This window comes from Babylonia areolata, chromosome 6 (genome assembly GCF_041734735.1).
Source record: "Babylonia areolata isolate BAREFJ2019XMU chromosome 6, ASM4173473v1, whole genome shotgun sequence".
Classification (NCBI taxonomy): domain Eukaryota; kingdom Metazoa; phylum Mollusca; class Gastropoda; order Neogastropoda; family Buccinidae; genus Babylonia; species Babylonia areolata.
Window position 1 is genome coordinate 12547228 of NC_134881.1, and position 23597 is coordinate 12570824.

The following is a 23597-nucleotide window of genomic DNA, read 5'->3' on the forward strand; positions in this document are numbered from 1 at the left end:
ATACATATATATATATATATGTGTGTGTGTGTGTGTGTGTGTGTGTGTGTGTGTGTTTTATTATATTAATACCACTCTTGGTGATAAGACATAGAATCAATGAACAACACACACAAACACACACACACTTACAACCACACACACACACACACAGACAGCACCGAGCGCCCACAGACATGACCCCAGCCAGCTGCTCTAGGACACTGACCAGGTGCTGGCAGTGGGCAGAGGGATGGAGGGGTGCTGGGGGCAGGGCTGACGGCTGATGGTGAACAGCTGGGTGGAGCCCCCACTGGACAGCTGACTGAACCCTCCAAACGGAACTCTGGAACTAAACACACACAAACGCAAACTGCGGTTCCAATCAATAGTCTTGTGAAAGCTGAAAAACATTCCTCATGCTACTTCCAAAAACAGACAACCAAATCAGGGTAAGCGCAAAGACTATGTTTACATGTATGAGCAGCAACAATAACAATGGTTCAAATCGTACAACACACATACATATACCAAAAGGGAACACGGATCAACTGCAAAGATTTCATGTGGATCACTACAACACTTCATCACATCTTAAGTGCATGTAATTAAAACAAAAAACACAAACGCAAACTGTTCAGCCCTGACCCCGAGCATCAAAATTCGTTTCCTTAAAATGGTGTACGTGTTCCTAAATACGCACAAACAGCAAACAAAGGGAACTAACTTCTACAGTGTTTCCTGCTTTGTCCCCACATGTCAATAAAATTTTGGAGAAAAAAAAAAGAGGTTAATTTCAGTATATAGTCTTTGTTCTTCGGCATCAATGTGGCAGGGGAACCTGCCGAGGCTGTAACAGCTGAATGGGCTAAGAGCTTAGAAGGAGAAGGTTCAACACTAACCTGCCGGTGACAAACTGAAGAAGCTGCACTCGCTGCTGTTCTGTCATGCTTTCCACAAAATCCCAGAACCACTGGAAGAAAAACAAGTCCAAGCTCCAATAATTAATATAAACACAGTTTTCATGTTGTTGTTTTTTCTTGTTTTTTTTTTCCTTTTTTTTTTCAAAATGCCATTGTTTGTTTGTTTGTTCCAAGGGACATTTTGATATCATTTAAAACAAGCAACTTATATTCCATGCAAGAGCCTTTAATCTAATTATTGTTGAGCTGCAAAGCATTTTTAGTGTAATACCTTATAGTACACATATGGCAATTTATGTCAGTTCTGAAAGTCTTACAGTTTACATTTCACAGGAATATATATATATATATATCACTGCAATATTTTGCAATGTATCTGTGGTGAAGGAGACAAATGATGAGTTTTTTAAAGCATGTTTATAGTCTACTGGATGAAGTAAGGCGCTTTGAGCAGCACTGGTGCTGGATATCGCGCCATAGCAAAACTATGTATTATCATTATTATTATTATTATATCTGTGTGTTGAAAAACATTGCGGCGGATGAAAAACCACGAAAAAAAAAAAAGAATAAATAAAAAGCTGGTGCATGTTTATGTTCAGGTGAAAGTTCATTCTATATTTTAGTAACTCTGTTACGGAAACAAGATTTTCTCATGTTGGCGTGTGTGCTTTGGGCTGAGGGATATTAACAGGGGATAATAACAGAAAAAAAAACTCACCCGAATCACAGGAGTGTCTGCAGAATACCCAGTATAATTGGTGTTTGCTCTCCAGTCATTCAAGTTGATCTCTGGCATTCCAGAAAGCAATAACTCCTGAGGAAAAAAAAAAAAGGTCCATGGATCATTTTCTTTTGAGAAATGAATTTCATGTACCACATCAGAAACGCATGGACAAATGTTCCCCCACCCGAACTCCCCTCCCTCCGAACCCCCTCATGGCTCCCCCACCCTTTTTTTTTTCGTTAATCTGATGAGGAAATTTCATGTTGAAAATTCACATAACTGTTGCTTGGGGGTTCATATTCCCCATCTTAGTTGACCAGATAAAAACGAGAAATGAAATAAAGACAAACGACACAAATATTCCATCTTAGATGACCAGCTATAAATGAGACAAGAGACACATGAGAAAATTTACACACAAAATACCAATTTCACAACAATGCTGAGCTTTTGGTACGATGTATGAAATTATATCTACACTTACTGATTCTTCTCTCTTCTTCTTCTGCATTCGTGGGCTGCAACTCCCACGTTCACTCGTATGCACACGAGTGGGCTTTTACGTGTATGACCGTTTTTACCCTGCCATGTAGGCAGCCATACTCCGTTTTCAGGGGTGTGCATGCTGGGTATGTTCTTGTTTCCATAACCCACCGAAAGCTGACATGGATTACACGATCTTTAACGTGCGTATTTGATCTTCTGCTTGCATATACATACGAAGGGGGTTCAGGCACTAGCAGGTCTGTACATATGTTGACCTGGGAGATCGTAAAAATCTCCACCCTTTACCCACCAGGTGCCGTCACCGTGATTCGAACCCGGGACCCTCAGATTGACAGTCCAACGCTTAACCATTCAGCTACTGTGCCCGTCAATTCTTCTCTCAATGATGAGAAAACAAATACCAAAGAACAACAACATCAACAAAAAGGCAATCAAGTCAAAAGAGACGTGAAAAAATAAAAACGGTTGCAGAAAACGAGGAAATGACAGAGAGACAGGAGGGTATATATTGCCAAGCGGTCTCTCTCTCACCAGTTCATACTCGTTGAACAGCTGCACTAGGCTGAAAGGAATGTAGTCATGGAAACCTGAGAGGAAACTGTCGATCTGTGGCTTGATGGCGCGCGTCATCCTCAGCTCCGTCACCAGCTGTACGTACTCTGCCTGCAGGCACACACACACGTTCATACACACACATGTATGTATATATATATAGAGAGAGAGAGAGAGAGAGAGGGATATATATATATATATTTATATAGAGATATATATATGTTTGTCAGGTCAGGGGCATAGCCCTTGCTACTGGTACCATGTAACCCAGTACTACCTGCCGTATGTGAAGTCTCCCAACAATGGACCAGGCGGAGGAGGAAACCTTTCCCAACGGCTGTGAAGGCGGAAGAGGATGACCAAAGGGCAGGGGGAGCTCTTATCCTTGGCTGGAAGTCCCCCAAGAGAAGGAGCTCCGAAGAAAAAACCTGCACCTGCCGAGGCCGTCCTACACGTGGCAGTATCTGCACCTGTGGGACTGTGAGCGTCGGTAGGCGAGAGATTGGGGAAGGGACTGCACAACTCCTCCTCACTAAAAAAAAGTCACCTGTGCTGGTCAGGCAACCAGGCTCGTTTTCCCTTGCAACACCTGTGGGAAGTGCTGCGCATGCAGAATCGGCCTCTTCTCCCATATGAGGACACACACCGACAGATAAAAGTCTGCCTGCCTACTCATCCATCCGACCGACGGAATACTCCATCATATATATATATATATATGAAGACATAAACACACACACACACACACACACACACACATATATATATATATATATAGAGAGAGAGAGAGAGAGAGAGAGAGTGGTGGAGATTCGTGTGTGCAGTCATGCTCATTCACTGCCATAAATCTAATTACCAAAAAATACAACAACAACAAAAAACAAAAAGAAATAAAAGATACCACAACATATTTTTCTTTAAAAGAAAAGAAGCCTTTTTATAATTTAAAGTCAAGTACTAACAAAACATTCAAGAGACCTTCAACTCCAGACTGTGTCCTCAGAAATGCAAAGCTCCACAAAATCTGATACCAGTCCCTAATAAGGCGCGTTTTGACTGCCTCGTATGTCCAATGACACTGAAGCATCTATGCCTATGTAAGTACTGTAAACTACGTAGTAAATGCTCAGTATCTAGTAAATGCCCACCCCCCTGGGTTAGAAACTGTGCATAGGGTCAAATACCTTGTAAATGACTGCACCATGCTTTAATTTTTTTTTTTTTTTTAAATTGAAAGAAAACTATCAAGAAGTAATGATAATCCAGTTTGCCATTTGGAAACTTGTTGCTGTAAAAAGCAGTGCAGATTTAGATCTGGAGATAAAAGAATATAAAACGCCTGCATGATGAGAGCATGACGTTACCCCACAACCCAACGTCTTGTTTCTGTATCCAGTGTTCGGTTTTAAGCTGTTTGCAAAATAACGGCGGGTCTGTCCCTGGACATTCAGATATCCAAGTCCATACCCCTCATCAGCATGCCACAGAACAAATTTCATACAGTTGAATTTGACCTCTCAGCACTGGATTACCCTTCCGATATCGTGACTTTAACAAGAGACTTCTCATGCGTGGAGTGAACGCTCAGCCAGTGCTTTATGGAGACACAAAGCAAGGGAATGGGATCCTGCGGTGGCTGAAGTGCCCAGTAAACACCCACGCTCAACTTTCGCATGCGATCACTGCACAGAGAAGGTTGGCGTTGACAACGTAGTTTACGGTAAGTACCTTATTCTGCTCCGTAACAGCCATCTTGGATCCGCCTGGCAGAAGCTCCACCTCCTGCATGGAGCCAAACACGTCTGTTTCTATGCTGAAGGTCAGGTCAAGGCCAAGGTCACTGATGTCATGGTCAAGTAGCCACTGAAGAAAAAGAATCAAAGCAACGTGCTAGTCTCTTAATCAACTGGGCAAATATATTTTCAATACTGTTCCAATACTCTTGTTTGTAATGTAAATCATACACATACACACATATACCCTAAAACACACTTTGTGTCATTCTCATTTCAAATGCTAATGATCCAACTGAAAAGAGCACACAAGTTATTCAACAGCACAGCAACAGAAGTACATACTATCATTTACATACGACAGGTAAATCAAGGTAATGAAAGGTAAAATTGGATGGGGGAAAACAAAACAAAGCCAAACAAAACTTACCTGAAGACTTTTTGCATATTCAGGATCAATGGAAGCTACATCTTGGTAATTGACAGGTACACCTAAAAACAGTAAAACAACACTTATCAGTTGTACAATGAGGCACAGTCTGACAAATTTCACATCAGTGCAACATTAACTAACCTGACAATGAATGGCTACTGACTGATTTATTGAAAAAGTCTCATGCTGAACATAAAGATAAAAAATGCTACACTCAGAGAAAGAAAAAACCCTAACAGAATGAGAAATAATAATCATGAAAATGAAACTATGCTTTGATCATCCTACATCCAGTAAGTGTTAAAATGTGGACTATTTTCAGACACTATGGCATGGAGAAAAATACCACAACTTTTCTGACCAATGACTCCAGAGTTTTTACAATATTTCTCCTCCCTGAATCAAAGAAACATGTAATGATTTTGGACAATGTGATCTGGAAAAGACGCAGTGGAATTTCCCCTCCAGCAAACAGCCCAAAACAGATTATTTCTCCTACTTCAATGCGTACTTTTTCTGTGCAAAGCAACTATGAAAGTCAACAAGAGTCTTCTGAATAAAACTTCAGTACTTAAACCAGTCCATGTATGGGATTGAATGTTAATGTACCCCCAAAAACGGAGTATGGCTGCCTTCATGGCAGGGTAAAAACGGTCATACACGTAAAAGCCCACTCGTATACATACAAGTGAATGTGGGAGTTGCAGCCCACGAACGCAAAAAAAGAAAAAGAAAAAAAAAGAATGTTAATGTGATAGAAAAAAAAAAGAAAAAGATTCCACTGCAGAATGTTGGACTGACTTGGACTAACAACACTTAAAGATACATTGAACATTGAAGACATATACATACACACACTCAACCTTTAAAAACATGTATTCGAACACAATTACATGTTACATCACTTAAAGAGGATAGAGATAAAACTGAAGACACATATATACACTAACTCCTTGACTACAGACACACACAGGTAATAGAAAATTTTTAAAGTAAAAAAAAAACAACCCAAAAAACCAACCAATGTACCTAGGATATCTTTCGTGAAGGACTACGACTCAAAGAAGGAGACAAGACTACACTGGCTCTTAGTGCTACAGCCTGCGGGCTAGCTGGCCTTTGGGGACCATCCCAGCACCAACTATCCCAAAGCCCTCTTAGCCGACAGAGTGAGGATGTAACTTAGGCAAGACTCTCTCCACTATGATCAAATTCTAGTCCAGACAGCAGTTGGCTCCTCTGTTGTTCTGATGGTCACAGTCGGGACACAACTATCATACATACCTAGGATATGTTTGTAGAAAGACCTTGTGAAGTAGGTGGACAGGAGATGCCTATGGAACAAGGCCAGACCCAACAGACGTCCGGCAAACCTGAAGTAGCTCAAGTGATCGGGGTTGATGGAGGAGTTGCTGTTGGGCTGAAACGTACAGCCTGCACGCATAGGTAGAGGCAAGCATATAAGCGTGTGCACACACACACATACATACACACACATGCATATAAACATACACACACATACCACATATGCACACACACACACACACCACACAAACACAGAGCATTAAGTAAATGCCAGTATCATTCAGAAGCCAATTCTATTTATTCATAAAGCTGTACGTCTAAAAACACATTCTCAGTCTTCAACATCAGTAATATTCCAAATCACATACAATGCTTACAGTTACTCTATTGACATAGCATTGACTTGCTTTTAAACATCGAAAATCAGTGAAAATATGAACATGGCAGTCTGAAGAACTGTATAAACTGAACAACTCAATCACACATATAACCTTTCTTTCTCCATAACCACACACACACACATTCAAGTGCATGAACATGCAATCATACAAGAAAATATACACAAATACAAATAAGCACAATACAGAGATCTCAACACACAATAAACACATATACAGATCAACAGAAACATAAAAACTGACCGTCTGCTGACATGGTGAACAGTGCATAATCTGGGTTGAGGATTTCCCTGGACAGCAAGTCAAACCACTCTCTCACCAACCCCTGACCCTGGTACCAGAGAACAAAAAAGCCAGTGTTGAATGTTAATGGATAGCAATCATGAAAGAAAACATGTCTGGCAACATCTCTCACACAAAAGTACAGTAAACCAAGTAAAATAATGTCTTCAGTTACTACAATGTTCTTTACAAAGACATAAAGGTACCCAGGAAAAAACAACACGATGTCTTCAGTACAACCACAACCTTACTGTCAAACATCCTCACACACTTCACAGCCTGAAAAACATCACCCCAGAATTACCACACCATGTGGTGTTTGCTTGCATTTTTTTTTATGTTTATGTCAAGTTTTCATATCATAAAGCATCATATCTCAGATTCTGAAAATCACATCTATCAAAAAGCACTGATCATTGCTTGCAGAAACGACAACATCAGAAAGATGGTTGGTGCTACACCTGTCAACCAATGCATAAAGTGGTTTGGTTACCTGGCAAGAAAGCCACTCAAACCAGCCAGCTCTACAAGCCCTAAACACCAAGTACTCAGGATTCAGAGCCAGAGGAAGTCCACGCCAGCAGAGGAATGATGGAGTTTCAGACATGCTCTGCATCCACAGCATGACGCTGAGGCCTCCCATCTTGCTGCCGCAGATCACCAACTTCATCTCCCCGCAACACCTTCCAACGAGTAGTGGTTAGATAAAGTACCGTAAAGTTCGGTCTATAAGCCGCGACTTTTTACCCCTGCTTCAACCTCTGCGGCTTATACAATGATGCAGCTTATTTGAGGATTTTAATGATCCCGGGAGTGTCACGTTCTCGTTTATTCTTAGCTGCCTTTTAACTCACCAAAATCATGATTTCTGTCTATGAATTTTTGGATGAGCTTCACGATAGTGTGCTAACTGTTCACATTTTATAAATCAAATCCCCACACATTAAAGCCTTCAGATCAGCATTCAGTTCTACTCTGCTTAAGCGTACACCCTCATGCCGAAAATGCGACGTAATGCCTATGATGCAGCCTTCAAATTGAAGACGATCGACCTAGTAGACGACAGTGCAAGCGGTGAACCAGCAGCGACCTCCACTTTGTGTTCATGTTCATGAAGTGAAAGCGAGGCTGCAGTCAGTGACAAGATGGTGGAGGAAGCTGTGCTGGTTCTCTTTAACTCGGACACTGAATACGAAGATTTCAATGGATTCAGTTAGCAGGATGACATTGAATAAATGTGACTATCCCTAAATTATGGATCTTATTTTTGTTGTATTCATTTTTAATTTTTTTGTGGCACTAGCAGTATTTTCGCTTGCTTTTCTTTGTGCTGTTCCCACTTGTGTTTATTTCATAACCTACAGTATTGACAGCTTTTCTGTAGTATTAGTATGTGTTCCGGTACCGGTAATAAGTACAGCTTATAAGCCAGTGCGGCTTATGTATGTATGAAGTTAAATTTTTTCCTAAACTTAGTGGGTGCGGCTTATATACCAGTGCGCTCAATAGACCAAACTTTACGGTAAGTAAAGTATTGTTTGTATGACTGTCATTGCCACCAGTTGAATACAGAACCCAGTGTACTGACAGCTGGTCACCCCCAGTCCGACACGCCACGTACTGCTCACACCACACTCACCAGTCCTTCCTCTCCGCTGAACTGCACGGACAGTGTGTACTTGAGCTGGTCTGGGGGCCGTAACAGAACCTCCTCACAGCTGGTTCTGAACAGCTGCTCTGTTTTGACACAGACCACAGTCGGCACAGGTAAACACTGCACCTATGTTCTGCATTTATACATCTAAAGATACTACAATTACAGATTACAGAATACTTTATAATCTCAACAAGAGAAATTCATTTGTGGTGTAAAAAACATAAACAATATGCGGAAATCACAGTCATTCAACAGGTATACATAAAAGACATAAAATGTTTAGATGGCAACCCTTGCGTACAATAAATAACCACAGTAGATAACAACAACACAACAAGAAACCTTTAAAAGGTAACTTAGAGTAAATCATACATACATCATCACAGCCATACATGTGCAACACAAAATCAGTTAAAGGATATGAATAAAATAGGCATGAAATAGCATACTAAAAGCAGACATAAGACATAAAAAAAAATTATAATAACAATGCAATTCAACAATACTTTGATTTAAGATGTCACATTCCACATACACACACTCTGGCATAGATTTTTTATCATAGATCTGATTATCAATTATTGCTGATTAATAGCTAAACTGAGCATAAAGCTGCATTTGGTTCTCAGAAGCCTTTGCCTGAAGGTAAGAGTTGGTAATAATTTGCCAGCGTATGGCTGCTGTCACCTGAAATGCATTTAGCTTTCTGTTGTACTCTGACATAAGGATGATAAGCACATAGGTAAAGATTGCAAATATGTTCTACATTTATACATTTAAACTTACTACAATAAGCACATATGGAAAGCTTGCACCTTCAATCCGCATTTATACATTTAAACATACCAAAGTAAGCACATAGGTAAAGACTGCAACGATGTTTTGTGTTTATACAGTCAGACTGCAACAATTATTTTGTTTATACAGTCAAACATAAACAATCTGCACATGGGCAAGGACTGCACCGATGTTCTGCGTTCATACCTTTCCATCTGTATGCACATACAGTGCTGAGTAAGTTCATGTTTCCATCCATGACAGGCCTGGTACAACACTTTGGCTGAGGCCATGCAAGTTACCCCTTTCACTACAAACACATTTTGCTAGGCACTATGCAGAGAAAAGTTCCGGAAGAATGGAAAGCTCACACTTTCAATCTTAGTTAAATGATTCAAGGGAACAAAAAACCAAATGACACCATGCATGCTACATTCCTACTATCAAAACTCTCAGATATAATATGAATTAACTTTGTACAATGTAACTTTCCCACAAAACACACACACACACACACACACACACACACCTCTGTTGATTTTAACAGTGGTCTGACTGTCCTCCTCAGCTGCAGCACTGGCGGTGTTCCACTGAGAGGGAGACGGCAGATTCTCATAGAACCACCCACGTCGGCTTTCAAACGGCTGAGGACAGAAACGTTCTGCGGTTAGCCACATCTGACTGGTGATGGTGATCGGTCATATCTGATCGGCGAGAAACGCCTATGATCAGTGAATTCTTACTGTTTTTTTATTCTTTGAAGGAGTCACTGCAGTGTATTGGAATCACAGAGAGAGGACTTACTGTGGGTTTCATGGTCACTGTGGTGTCTGTCGTTTAATCACCATAATGTGATAATTCCCCCTCCCTGGATCCTACCTAGTGTTGAAGGCTCAAAGAAAACATAGACCATATACTCAACTATCATCCACTTCACGGGTAAAGCTTTGAGAATGTTGCTCCAAATTCCCACATACATGCTGGTCACAGCTTTCACCTGTCTGACATGGAGTTGTAAAGTTCAGTTGAGATCAGTTACGCAAGGAGGCGTCACTGCGTTCAGACCAATCCATAATCCATGGTTCTGTAAAAGATGCTGATGACAACTTTTTGTCATGCCATCTCAAGCTGATGTGGATCTCCGAAGCGTGTTATAAAAGTGGATCTCCAATGTATTATCATCATCATCTTTATCTAACACACAGAAAGTGGATCTCGATGCCATTACTATCATCATCTTACTCTTACATACCATAAAAAAGTGGATCTCTAAAGCATTATCATCATCTTTATCCAAAGCATTATCATTATCATCATCATATCTAACATACAAACAAAAAGTGGATCTCCAAAGCATTGTCATCATTATCTCTATTTAACATGCACACAAACAAAAAGTGAATCTCGAAAGCATCATTATCATATTATCAATATTTTTATCTGACATACACTCTCACAAAAAAGTGGATCTCTAAAGTATTATCATCATCTTTATCTAACATACAAAAAAACAAAAACTGGGTCTCCAAAGCAGTATTATTCTTGTCTTTATCTCACATACAAGCAAACAAAATATGGATATAATGGATATCCAAAGCATTATCATCATCATCTTTACCTGAAAAAAAAAAAAAAAATCCTGGTTTCTGTGCTTTTATATGATGGAAGGCAGAGCAGTGACAAAAAAACAAAACAAGAAGCAAAGCCTTCAAGACTTACTTGCGCTTCATGCTTTATCCAGTAAAGGAATTATGAAGAGAAAAAAAAAGAGAGAAAAAAAAATCATCAAAAAGTGTTCTGTATTAAATATGAGATATAAAATAAGCTTGGGAGAAAAAAAGAAAAAAGAAAAAAAAAAAAGGCATGCGAGTGGGACTGAATCATGCATGTTCAGTTCCAAAGCAGACGGGCGCAATAGCCGAGTGGTTAAAGCGTTGGACTGTCAATCTGAGGGTCCCGGGTTCGAATCACGGTGACGGCGTCTGGTGGGTGAAGGGTGGAGATTTTTACGATCTCCCAGGTCAACATATGTGCAGACCTGCTAGTGCCTGAACCCCCTTCATGTGTATATGCAAGCAGAAGATCAAATACGCACGCTAAAGATCCTGTAATCCATGTCAACGTTCGGTGGGTTATGGAAACAAGAACATACCCAGCATGCACACCCCCGAAAACGGAGTATGGCTGCCTACATGGCGGGGTAAAAACGGTCATACACGTAAAAGCCCACTCGTGTGCATACGAGTGAACGTGGGAGTTACAGCCCACGAACGCAGAAGAAGAAGAAAAAGTTCCAAAGCAAGCTGACTGATCCTCACTGCTGTAGTGCATCTGACGTCATTTGCCTAAATTTAATATTCAAAGCAACGTTGTCTTCTTCTTCGTGCGATAAATAAACGTCGTTGTTTTGGACGTAATGACACCGTTTAAAGCATGTCTTTTCTGTGTTTTATTATGTCTTGATTATTCTTTAATTTTGTAGAAATGTATACAGTCAGACTGATTAATAGCTAAACTAGATTAGGAGAAGCGAACAAACAAAGAAAATACATCCATTATCCACTAGAACAGACAAACTTTTAATAGTTTTGGAACATGCATCAATAATGGTAACCACCCCTCATAGTCACAGAAATAACAAAAAAAAACCCCACCTCTCTGTGTGTATGTCTCTTCTTGAAATTCACTTGTTTGATGAGTTTTCAGGGATCATTATATATATATACATATATCTACCAGATACAAACAGAAGATAATGCAGAGGTTTTTCACAGCACTGACCACAATGCAGCGGTGGTCATCCATTCATTTGACTTTACAGCCCAGCCGACCACAGAGGCCACTATGATCAGGGCTAGATGCAAAGGTCACTCACCTGCCCGTGGATGATGCTGAGGAAGTCAGCCATGTAGTCAGGACAGGACAGCAGGAAGTGGAAGTGGTTAAAAATCAACTGTGGATCACTGAAAACAATACAAGTTTGGTAAATATGATTAATAATAATATAATAAAATAATATATTTTATTTTTACATGGCGCTATAATACAAGCATAAGCAAGCTCTAACCGCTTTACAATCCAGTACCTAAAGTGAAACAAAAAAGCGTATAAAAAGTAGTAGAAATATAAAACAGAATCATTGGTATTATAAAAACACAATGCATAAAACTCACAAAGTAACATACTATCAATACTACAACTGTTACACTCCGACACTCACACTAACACACACACAGAGACACAAACATGATTAAACAGCTGAGATGACAGCAATTTTCACTTAAAATACATACATGTAAAAAGGAACATAACTGTAATCTGCATGCCACATATTTTGTAAAAATTGTAAAATAAAATTTTGGACAGAAAAGGTAAAAAGGGTAAAAAATTTTTAAAGAGATGTTTTAAGATTTGCTTTAAAGGTTGACAGATGAGTTGTTTGTCTGAATTATGGTGCTTAGAGCCTTGTTGACCACTAAGGCCATCTCAAGGCTATCGCCACGTTAGCGTCTACTACAAGTTTGGAAAGCAGTGTATGCTGGTTTCAAGTGGTTAAAATAAAACTGTGTTTCTGTGGAGCAATGTAGTTTGTAAAGTTTACACATGTTTATTTGGTATGCTTAAAAAAAAAATAAAAAAATCAATGGTGTGTTCAATATTCAGCTGTTGTAATTATTATCATTTTTACTTTTGTATTTCAAGAAATGCGTTGTTTGTTCTTGTTCAAATTGTTCAAGGTAAGGAAATGATTGATCAAACTCCAACTAAAGATCATAGGTTATTTGGCAGATCAACATGAATAAACCAAGGGTGCAGTTTAGGATATAATTCCTTTTCAAAATTAATGCTTAGAAATGTAATGTCATATTCCTTATTGAAATCAATGCTTTGAAATGGAATGTCACTCTTTTAAACACATCTGTTGGTACAAACTTTAGACGGATACAAAAATATACTGCAAAATAAATTCATTATATAAAGCATTAAAGCATTTCTTGCGTCATTCAACTAATAAATTTGTCAGCCAGCGGAGTTTGTGAGGGACAGTTTACAAGACTTACAAAAACAAAGAACTGAAGTATCATGCATTCTTTGTGACACTTTTTGACATTTGTTTCCTCACACTGATGCTTTATATTCATTTTAATTGTTGTAATGTTTTTGTTTGAAATCAAACAAATTCCGCTGTCAGCACGTTTTTCTGTTGTCTTTTTTTCTTTTCTTTTTTCCAATTACCGGAGATAAAATATAGACAGATCATATAATCTGAACTTGGCACATTGAGATTACCTATAGACATGTCATCTTTCCTAAACTGCAAAGTTAAAAGCTGAAAATTAAGCCTGCATGGGTGGAAGAAGAGAAAGAAAACCTCACCTTTCAACAAATTTTCTCATTGTTGTGATATGTCTCCGGAGAAAGGAAAAGAACTTCGATGAAGATTTGGAACTGAAAAATGAAAGGAGACTTGTTTAGAAGCAATGAACTAATCTGTCTTTACAAAATCTATTGCCAACATATTCATCTAAAAATCCAAAACAAGCAACAATAACAACATCAAAAAAAGAAAAAAAAAAGAATGGAAAATTGTTTCCTGTTCTGAATATCACAAGGGCATCTATATGTATATCATAAAATCATTTTTGCAAATTTAAAACACACATGTTCTAAACACACAGAGCATTTTTGGGGGGAGACAGGGCATTCACTGTACAAATGCAAACAAGAAAAAGCATTAATAAACAAAAGTGCTCACAAGCACAAGCACAAGCACACACACACACACACACACACACACACACACACACGCAAACACTGAAGCAGACACTAACGCATACACATACTATGCATACCTGCAAAAAATAATCACACACAAATACAGAGAAGAGAGAACATCAAAACACAACAAAAATGTTAACACATTCACAGATTCAGAACAACTTAGCAATGCAGATACAAGAGATTGTTTATTCATCACTATTGCTTACAGCCCAGCAGAAAACAAAGCAAACAGCTGTATCAGGGCTGAAATTAAGACGTTACAGATGAAAAGAACAGACTTGTTTATAGCCTAACACACTGAACGTATGACGGTGTGCAAGTTAAGTGTTACAGGGGTGAGCAACATCTAGAGAAAAGTATGAGACAGCCCAAAATGCTTGTTGCATCAAAACTTCTGTCAGCTACATATGTTCTTCCTCACTAAGCAAAAGACGAGAAAGATCTGTTATCAGCTGGTAGCAGCACTGTTGTGGACCAATGAGGCCTACGCACTAATCACTGTGATAACGACTGAAGAAATGTCAAGACAGATATGATAACAGCAAAAGACGAGAAAGATCTGTTATCAGCTGGTAGCAGCACTGTTGTGGACCAATGAGGCGTACGCACTAATCACTGTGATAAGGACTGAAGAAATGTCAAGACAGATATGATAACAGCAAAAGACGAGAAAGATCTGTTATCAGCTGGTAGCAGCACTGTTGTGGACCAATGAGGCCTTCGCACTAATCACTGTGATAAGGACTGAAGAAATGTCAAGATAGATATGATGTGGAGTGATGGCCTAGAGGTAACGCGTCTGCCTAGGAAGCGAGAGAATCTGAGTGCGCTGGTTCGAATCACGGCTCAGCCACCGATATTTTCTCCCCCTCCACTAGACCTTGAGTGGTGGTCCGGACGCTAGTCATTCGGATGAGACGATAAACCGAGGTCCTGTGTGCAGCAGCACTTAGCGCACGTAAAAGAACCCACGGCAACAAAAGGGTTGTTCCTGGCAAAATTCTGTAGAAAAATCCACTTCAATAGGAAAAACAAGTAAAACTGCACGCAGGAAAAAATACAAAAAAATGGGTGGCGCTGTTGTGTAGCGACACACTCTCCCTGGGGAGAGTAGCCCGAATTTCACACAGAGAAATCTGTTGTGATAAAATGAAAATGAAAATGAAATGAAAAATGAAAATGAACAGCAAAAGGCGAGAAAGATCTGTTATCAGCTAGTAGCAGCACTGGTGTGGACCAATGAGGCCTACGAACTAATCACTATGATAAGGACTGAAGAAATGTCAAGACAGATATGATAACCTTGCTTCCTGGAATCTCCATGAACACTGGAAGTGGGAAAGCCAAGGGGAGGGGAAACCTCACAGCAAGGAGAGAACAAAGTTCTCTCTGATCGCATACAGATGGCATGCGAAGACGTAAAGTGCACAAAAATGCCAGTGCATGAAGGCTTGAAGACGACTGGGTTAACAGTAGGTTAGACAAATCAGTGGGTTTTTTTTAATTTTTTATTATACACACACTCCTGCACAGCCAGGCAGGCAGGCACACACACACACACACACAAATATACACAAACATCACACGATAAACGTAGATTCCATGTGCAGCATGCACTTAGCGCACATAAAAGACGTAAAAGACACAAGGCAACAAAAGGGTTGTCCCTGGCAAAATTCTGTAGAAAAATCCAATCTGACAGGAAAACAAATTTACACACTTGCAGGCAGGAAAAAAAAAAGGGTGGTTTTCTCATTGTAGGAACATGCTCTTTCCATGGGAGAGGAGCCTGAATTTCACACAGAGAAATGAGTTGTGACAAAAGAGTAATACAATAATAATAATATCAATGATAATAATAATAATAATACCAATAACAATAATAATATCAATAATGAAACGCGGATACAGAGTGAAACAAACGAAACTGAGAACTTACTTATGTTCACTGGAAGAAGTCTGTGTACACAAGTAGAAGGCTTGAATCAAGGCACAAATCTGAGGAATGGCTGGAGACTGCTGCTGCTGCTGCTGCTGCACACCATCACTGCCCCCTGTGGAGGCAGAGGGCGTCACCACTGTCTCTTTGTCAGGGCTCGCCCCGCATGACGGCACCACGCCCCCGTCCTCCTTCACCGGCGCCTTCCCAACCTTCTCCAGGGAGGCGGCGGGAGGGGAATCTTTTATCACATCTTTCCATGTCTCTTTCATGGGGATCGGGTCAATGTCAGAGGCGACAGTTTCCACGGCCGGAGCGGTGCCGTTGCAAGGGGGAGAGAGACAGAGGTTGCCCGGGTCGTTGTTGGTCTGTGAGATTTCCGTGGCTGCTTGCGTTTTGGGGTTGTTGTTGTCATTGTCAAGCAGGAGCATCCAGTCGTCCAACAACTGCCACAGCGTCAGCAGGCACTGAAATTGCAGCACGGGAAAAAAAAATGTCTTAGCAGGCATTTTTGTCACTTTCATGATGACTATTCTCAACACCTGAGGAAAAAAGAAAGAGTGTAAAGTGCAAAGTATGCACACACACATAAACACTGATACATACAAGCATAACCTCATATGCATCCTTTCTCTCTCACTTGTAGACAAACTCACATACAAACACACACAAGTACGCACACAAACACACACCTTGTATGGCTTTCCTTACAAGCAACTCACATACACATATAAGCATCCATGCATCCGACAATAAAACATACACACATACATGCATGCACCTTCATAAACTTCTGTGCCATATTTTCCAATTAGTTTTAGACAGTTTGATTTTAATTCTGTCATGATAAGCACAGGCGTGAATTCACTTTGACTCAAAAAAGGTGTGCTGATATTGCAAACAACTTCTGTGTGTTACTATGCTCTGAAACATCAGAAACGATTATAAAACTTTTCCTTGCTACATAAGCGTTACCAAGTGTGTACGTAATTGTCATTTTTTTTCTTTCTGTATTTAAATAATGAATTTCATGTATCTTAATTTACTGAATTTATTGGCATGATATATGTTGTGTGCATCAGCGTGTGTACATGCGTGCGTGTGTGCGTGCGTGTGTGTGCGCGCGTGTATGTGTGTGTGTGTGTGTGTGTGCATTTTACTTATTTTTACGATTTATTTGCTGGATGTAATTATTTGCTGGATGTCCTTATTTGTTTACATTGTTGTGCAATACCTTATTGTCTTAAAGCCTGAACCGGACTATAAATGGCGGGCGATTTGAATCAAGCCAGTTTCTCACCAGAGTCTGACACTGTGACGTCGGTGAAGGTTTATTCAAAATAAAAGCCTAATAAAGCTACGGTTTGGCTTCATTTATGGCAGAGAGCGAGATTTGCCTAGCAGCTTCCAATCTAGACCTGAATTGACTTTGGAAAGTACAAAATGTGTCAGCTACACGTAATACAAAATTTGAATGCAGAGAAAAGGGGCGGAGCTAGAGCCATTTGTGTTTGCGCTAGACGTGTCTGTCAGATAAAAATAGCACCAGCACGTGGTACTGTCCGGTGAGAATTGGAAAGCATGCAGACAGCCCCTCGACGTTGGCAACCGTAAACGACCACATTGTTTGTAAAACATGCAAACGGAGAGAAATATGACGATCTACTAACCTTTCTTGGACTGGAATGATCACATAAACAGCCGGCGAGTGACCTCCACAAAAACTGTGACTGACGCTCGTAACCCCCGGCGCCAGTCTGAAGTGAGAGTGCTGGAGAGGAAGCAGTTTCGGTTTTGGGAGCAGGTGTGGCAGGATTACACGAATATCTTTCTCCGCTAACAGTGAGTCGGTCTTTGTTTTGCTTTCACCTCCCGCATGTTTACATTTCTACCGGACACGTGCTCGCGCTTTTTATAGATAAACTCCGCCCCTTTCCCTTTTATGGATAGGCTCTAGTGCGCATGCGCAACCGAAACCTTGCTCTCGGGAGTTAAGACTTTAACGTTGTGTGTGTGTATGTGTGTTTGTGTTTGTGTGTGTGTGTGTGTGTGTGTGTTTAAATATATGCAATTTATTTGCAGGATGTTTTTTTGGTGTTTTTTTTTTTTTTTAAATACATTGTTGTGCGATACCTAATTGTCTTACTAATCGTGCGTGTGTGTGGATGTGTGGTTTATTTTGGTCTATCGTCAACAACTGTGAGTTCCTATTTGACTTGTTTTAATGTCTTTTACGACGCGCATGTTGCTTTTTGTGAGTGTGTGTGTTTACAACTAGCCTGTGGTTGAAAATGTTAATTTCCTTGTGGATCAATGAAGTGTTTTTGAACAAAATTTAAACTGAATTGAATCTGAATATGCATACATACTTCTTTTTTTTTATCCAGCACGCTTACAAACACAAATAATGCCAACAGAAGTTTACAAATTAATCAACAAGCTGCAGCTTCTTCTCATATCAAGCATCAAATTCTTTTCTTTCGGCTCTTACAAACACACCTATTATTCTGTGGGTACTGAAACGATGAAGTCAAATCTCGTTTTTCATTATGCGGCATCACTTACTGGTCGTTCAAAAACTGGAGAATGATGACTGTGATCGACAGTCATGTCCAAGACGTCCTGACTCTCTGAACGGCGGGAAGACCGCTGGATCTTCTCCACGCTGAGCAGCACACGAACTGCTCGAATCAAAGAGTCGGTTGTCTCCTTCCCTTGACTTGCATCGCTGCTTGAAAACAAAAAGCAAAATAAACTGATGAATGTGGTGATTTGCGTGTGTGTGTGTGTGTGTGTGTGTGTGTGTGTGTGTGTGTGTGTGTGTGTGTGTGTGTGTGTGTGTGTGTGTGCATGAGTGTTTGTGTGTGTCAGTCACTGACTAGGTGCATACATTTCATTAACAATTGGGGTAAGATCTGAGTAAAAAATAAAAATCTTAAAAAAGTTGCGTCTTATAGTTCAGAAATTATAGTACTGAATATCTGATCCTGGCCACAATGCAGTCAATGACAGTCAAAAGAACTATGATACAGACCTCAGGAGATGGTGGCCGATGATGGAGACATGCTCAGCAAGTCTGTCCAGTATTTTTTCCTTCAGTCTGAAGTCTTGGTGACACAGGTGTTTCAGCACTTTCAACACCTGCACACACACACAAATCTCCTTATATATTAGTAATTCAATATCAACAAAAAGAAGCAGAAACATGGAACTCACACATACAATAATTTAATTCACACTGACAGCTGTAAGATCTTACACCTATTAAAAACCCGATATTGGGCAGATCAACAGTTTTGAATTTCATTTCATATTGTCAGTCTGCAACAAAGACAAAGAAAGATGCAGGAAGAAAGCAAAAGAAAGGTGGCAAGCCAGAGACAGACAAACAGAACAGACAAATGTTTTATTCCATAGAACATCACAACACAACTTTTTCAACATTATTTCAGCAGCACCCACCATTTTTCACCACCGCTTGGCCAAAGCATAACATTTTAACATCTAAATTTTCCTTCAGTGCACAAAGTCTGAATTTTTTTACATCTGTAAGGTCATAAATGAGATAGTAGTTTATGACTGTTATTGCCTCCACAACCCTACCCACAGTTATAAGACCAATGATGATGATGATGATGAAAAGGATAAGAAAGAATGTGATTGTTGCTTGGGGTGAGTCTGTCAAAGACTTTGGTGTTGGCAGATTCATGGGGGACTGTCACTGGAGGGACATGGTGGCAGTTTCCACTCGGGTGTTGGGGGGGGTTGGGAGGGGTGTGTGTGTGAGGGGGAGGGGGACTTTGGGGAGTGGGGGAGTGGGGGGTGTGGGGGGGGCAGGGATGGGTGAGAATACTCACTCAGTCTGGCTCAGTGACTGAGTGATTACTGTAATCAGCAGAGGGCTTAGCAGGTGGTGTCCTGCATATGTTGAACCAGAACAAGCAATAACTGAACACAACCAAAGTGACTCAGCAGCAGTGCAGGGTCTCCTCTGGTGTGCAGCCTCCTGGCGACCTGACATCACTGGTTTCCTTTGGAGTGACAACGCAGGGACTATGACAGATGAATCTGGGTATGGCCATGTATGGGGGATTCGGAATGAGCGATGTGGGAGCAATGCCACTGAAATGGTGCAAATGATGGGGCAGCAAAAAACAACAACAACAAACAAAAATGTAACTGTACGTGTTTACTCACATTTTCCTCTGAGATAGTCACATCACACACGCTGCGGACTAGGTAGTCAAACAACTTTGGCCACTGTTTCAGTAACACCTCGCACGTTTCTCCATACCCTTCCTGGTACACAGAGGTCATCTTCAACAATGAAACATCAGTCATTTCTTGCAAACCTGTGTCAGAAAGAAAGTGTGTACAGTTGTTTGCTTTTTTTTTTTTCTTTGTGTGAGTGTGTCTGTGTGTGTAGACTGTCTGTCTGTCTGTACCTGTATGAGACTGACTAATTGTGCACATATTTGTGAGTACATGCATGAGTGCATGTGTTCAGAGAGAAATAAAAAAACAAAACAGACAGACACAAAGACAGAGAGAGAGAGAGAGAGAAAGGGGGAGAGAGAGAGGGATGTTTTCTTTTTGTTTTTCATTTCTTTTCCACTCTCAAGCAGAGGCATCAAATCAAGTCAGGGACTCATGCTGAGAAGCTGCAGACCTTGAACAAGATAACGTGATAAACAAGTTCAACAACATAAAACTAAAACGAAACAATGAAGACAAGAAAGAAACAAAGACAGACAGAAGGAAAGGAACAGAAGAAACAAAGAAAGAAAACAGAAAAAGCAGTGAGTAACTAACAAAAAAAAAAAAAAAAAATGACATCATGATTGATGATAATAATATAATGCTTCACTGTGTGAATGAGTAGCTGACTTTGGTAGGGTAAGGTTAAGATGACAGAAGGAGAAGATTGGGCCCCACCTTATGCCGTACCCTAGACACAGCTGACTTGAGTTCACTGCCCCAATGGCTGTAAACAGCTGAGTATGAGACGGAGGGGACTGGGCCCCACCTTATGCCGAGCCCTAGACACAGTTGACTTGAGTTCAAAGCCCCAATGGCCGTAAACAGCTGAGTATGAGACGGAGGGGACTGGGCCCCACCTTATGCCGAGCCCTAGACACAACTGACTTGAGTTCAAAGCCCCAATGTCTGTAAACAGCTGAGCATGAGACGGAGGGGACTGGGCCCCACCTTATGCTGAGCCCAAGACACAGCTGACTTGAGTTCAAAGCCCCAATGGCCATAAACAGCTGAGTATGAGATGGAGGGGACTGGGCCCCACCTTATGCCGAGCCCTAGACACAGCTGACATTGAGTTCGCTGCCCCAGTTTCAGTATGGCCCATGAGACCTATAACCTTAACGCTTCATGCCAGTCATACCTCGAGACAAAGAGCTAATGGAGTCCTTCCGCCAGCTTCAGACCGTAGTTCTGCCCCCCGCTTCAGTAGAATTTCCACTGCCTCATGCTGTCCGTGCCTACACACAAATGAAAAGCACTATGTACTGATACATGTGCATGCATATGCATGTGTGCAGGTGCATGTGTGTGTTTGTGTATGTGTGTGTGTGTGTGTGTGTGTGTGTGTGTGTGTGTGTGTGTAATTGTGTGTGTGTGTGCGCGCGCGTGTATGTGTGTGTGTGTGTGTGTGTGTGAGTGTGTATGTGTCTGAGTCTCTGTGTGTGTATGTGTGTGTGTGTGTGTGTGTGTGTGTGTGTGTGTATGTGTTATGTGTGTGTGAGAGTCATCATAACAGAATGAACGTAACAGAAGTAGACTTAAGGCATATATAAGGAGACCAATATTTCCATTCAACATTGGGAGAACTGTCACAACAAATCACACAGAATGCTCATGGGAGAACTGTCACACAAATCACACAGAATGCTCATGGGAGAGCTGTCACACAAATCACACAAAATGCTCATGGGAGAACTGTCACACAAATCACACAGAATGCTCATGGGAGAACTGTCACACAAATCACACAAAATGCTCAACAGTCTTGATACACAAATTAACAAAACGTTTTAGAGGATCTAACAAAACTAAGCAGCTGTAATACAATATACAAGCCAACAGATGATAAAGGACAAATGCTGAGTATGTTCGTGTTTCCAAATTTCTGAAACCCACCAAACACTGACATGGATTACGGGATCTTCAACATACAAATTTGATCTTTTTTAGCATGTGCATACACATGAGGGAGATTTAGGCACCAGCAGTTCAGCAAATATGCGGACTTAGGAAATCAGAAAAATCTCCACCCTTTACCCACAAGGTGCCAATAAGCGCTATAATTAAGTATTATCATTATCATTATTATCATCATTATAGTAGTACACCATATCCCCAACATGACTGACTTGCAGGCAAAGTGGAGTGGCGTCCATCCGCTGTTGTTGGGCTTGTTGACGTTGGCACCGTTGTCCACCAGACAAAGCAAGGTCTGAAACACCAATCATGAATGCTTTCATCCACCCCACAACCATATCCACAGCAAGGCCTGAAACACCAATCATGAATGCTTTCATCCACCCCACAACCATCTCCACAGCAAGGCCTGAAACACCAATCATGAATGCTGACATCCACCCCACAACCATACCCACAGCAAGGTCTGAAACACCAATCATGAATGCTTTCATCCACCCCACAACCATACCCACAGCAAGGCCTGAAACACCAATCATGAATGCTTTCATCCACCCCACAACCATACCCACAGCAAGGCCTGAAACACCAATCATGAATGCTTACATCCACCCCACAACCATACCCACACCAAGGTCTGAAACACCAATCATGAATGCTTACATCCACCCCACAACCATACCCACAGCAAGGTCTGAAACACCAATCATGAATGCTTTCATCCACCCCACAACCATACCCACAGCAAGGCCTGAAACACCAATCATGAATGCTTTCATCCACCCCACAACCATACCCACAGCAAGGCCTGAAACACCAATCATGAATGCTTTCATCCACCCCACAACCATACCCACAGACAGGTCTGAAACACCAATCATGAATGCTTTCATCCACCCCACAACCATCTCCACAGCAAGGCCTGAAACACCAATCATGAATGCTTTCATCCACCCCACAACCATCTCCACAGCAAGGCCTGAAACACCAATCATGAATGCTTTCATCCACCCCACAACCATACCCACAGCAAGGCCTGAAACACCAATCATGAATGCTGACATCCACCCCACAACCATACCCACAGCAAGGCCTGAAACACCAATCATGAATGCTTTCATCCACCCCACAACCATACCCACAGCAAGGCCTGAAACACCAATCATGAATGCTTTCATCCACCCCACAACCATACCCACAGCAAGGCCTGAAACACCAATCATGAATGCTTTCATCCACCCCACAACCTTATCACCAGGCTATATTGCCAGACTGCCCTTACGATTCAGTGCATCCAAAGGACTAACGACATGTGGTGACTGCATTTATCTGAGAACATTTAACATTAGACATTCCACCTCCGCAGCCTATTTTAAATCTTGCAGGCATAAATTTTAAAGACCCATCTATTGATATCTGTATCCACCAC

At 40.9% G+C, this 23597-nt stretch overlaps 2 protein-coding genes across 3 annotated transcripts in view; both read right to left on the reverse strand.

Moving 5' to 3' along the window:
- LOC143282741 (xaa-Arg dipeptidase-like) overlaps positions 1–23597 on the reverse strand; it is a 109405-nt gene that overhangs the window by 70962 nt on the left and 14846 nt on the right. The gene's annotated exons all lie outside the window — the stretch shown is intronic.
- Positions 1–23597, reverse strand: part of LOC143282740 (E3 ubiquitin-protein ligase HACE1-like) — a 33718-nt gene that overhangs the window by 2681 nt on the left and 7440 nt on the right. The window contains exons 8-25 of one of the 2 annotated variants that reach the window (XM_076588479.1): positions 22381–22463; positions 21393–21489; positions 20192–20293; positions 19029–19135; positions 18560–18722; positions 15995–16461; positions 13651–13722; positions 12149–12236; positions 9803–9917; positions 8479–8576; positions 6801–6888; positions 6139–6288; positions 4852–4913; positions 4417–4551; positions 2668–2799; positions 1624–1719; positions 882–952; positions 209–331 (exon numbers count right to left, since the gene is read on the reverse strand). In XM_076588479.1, coding sequence (XP_076444594.1) covers positions 209–331; positions 882–952; positions 1624–1719; positions 2668–2799; positions 4417–4551; positions 4852–4913; positions 6139–6288; positions 6801–6888; positions 8479–8576; positions 9803–9917; positions 12149–12236; positions 13651–13722; positions 15995–16461; positions 18560–18722; positions 19029–19135; positions 20192–20293; positions 21393–21489; positions 22381–22463 — 2249 coding nt within the window. Of the gene's footprint in view, positions 1–208; positions 332–881; positions 953–1623; positions 1720–2667; positions 2800–4416; positions 4552–4851; positions 4914–6138; positions 6289–6800; positions 6889–8478; positions 8577–9802; positions 9918–12148; positions 12237–13650; positions 13723–15994; positions 16462–18559; positions 18726–19028; positions 19136–20191; positions 20294–21392; positions 21490–22380; positions 22464–23597 lie in introns of both variants that reach the window. The other variant, XM_076588478.1, reaches the window with a different exon arrangement.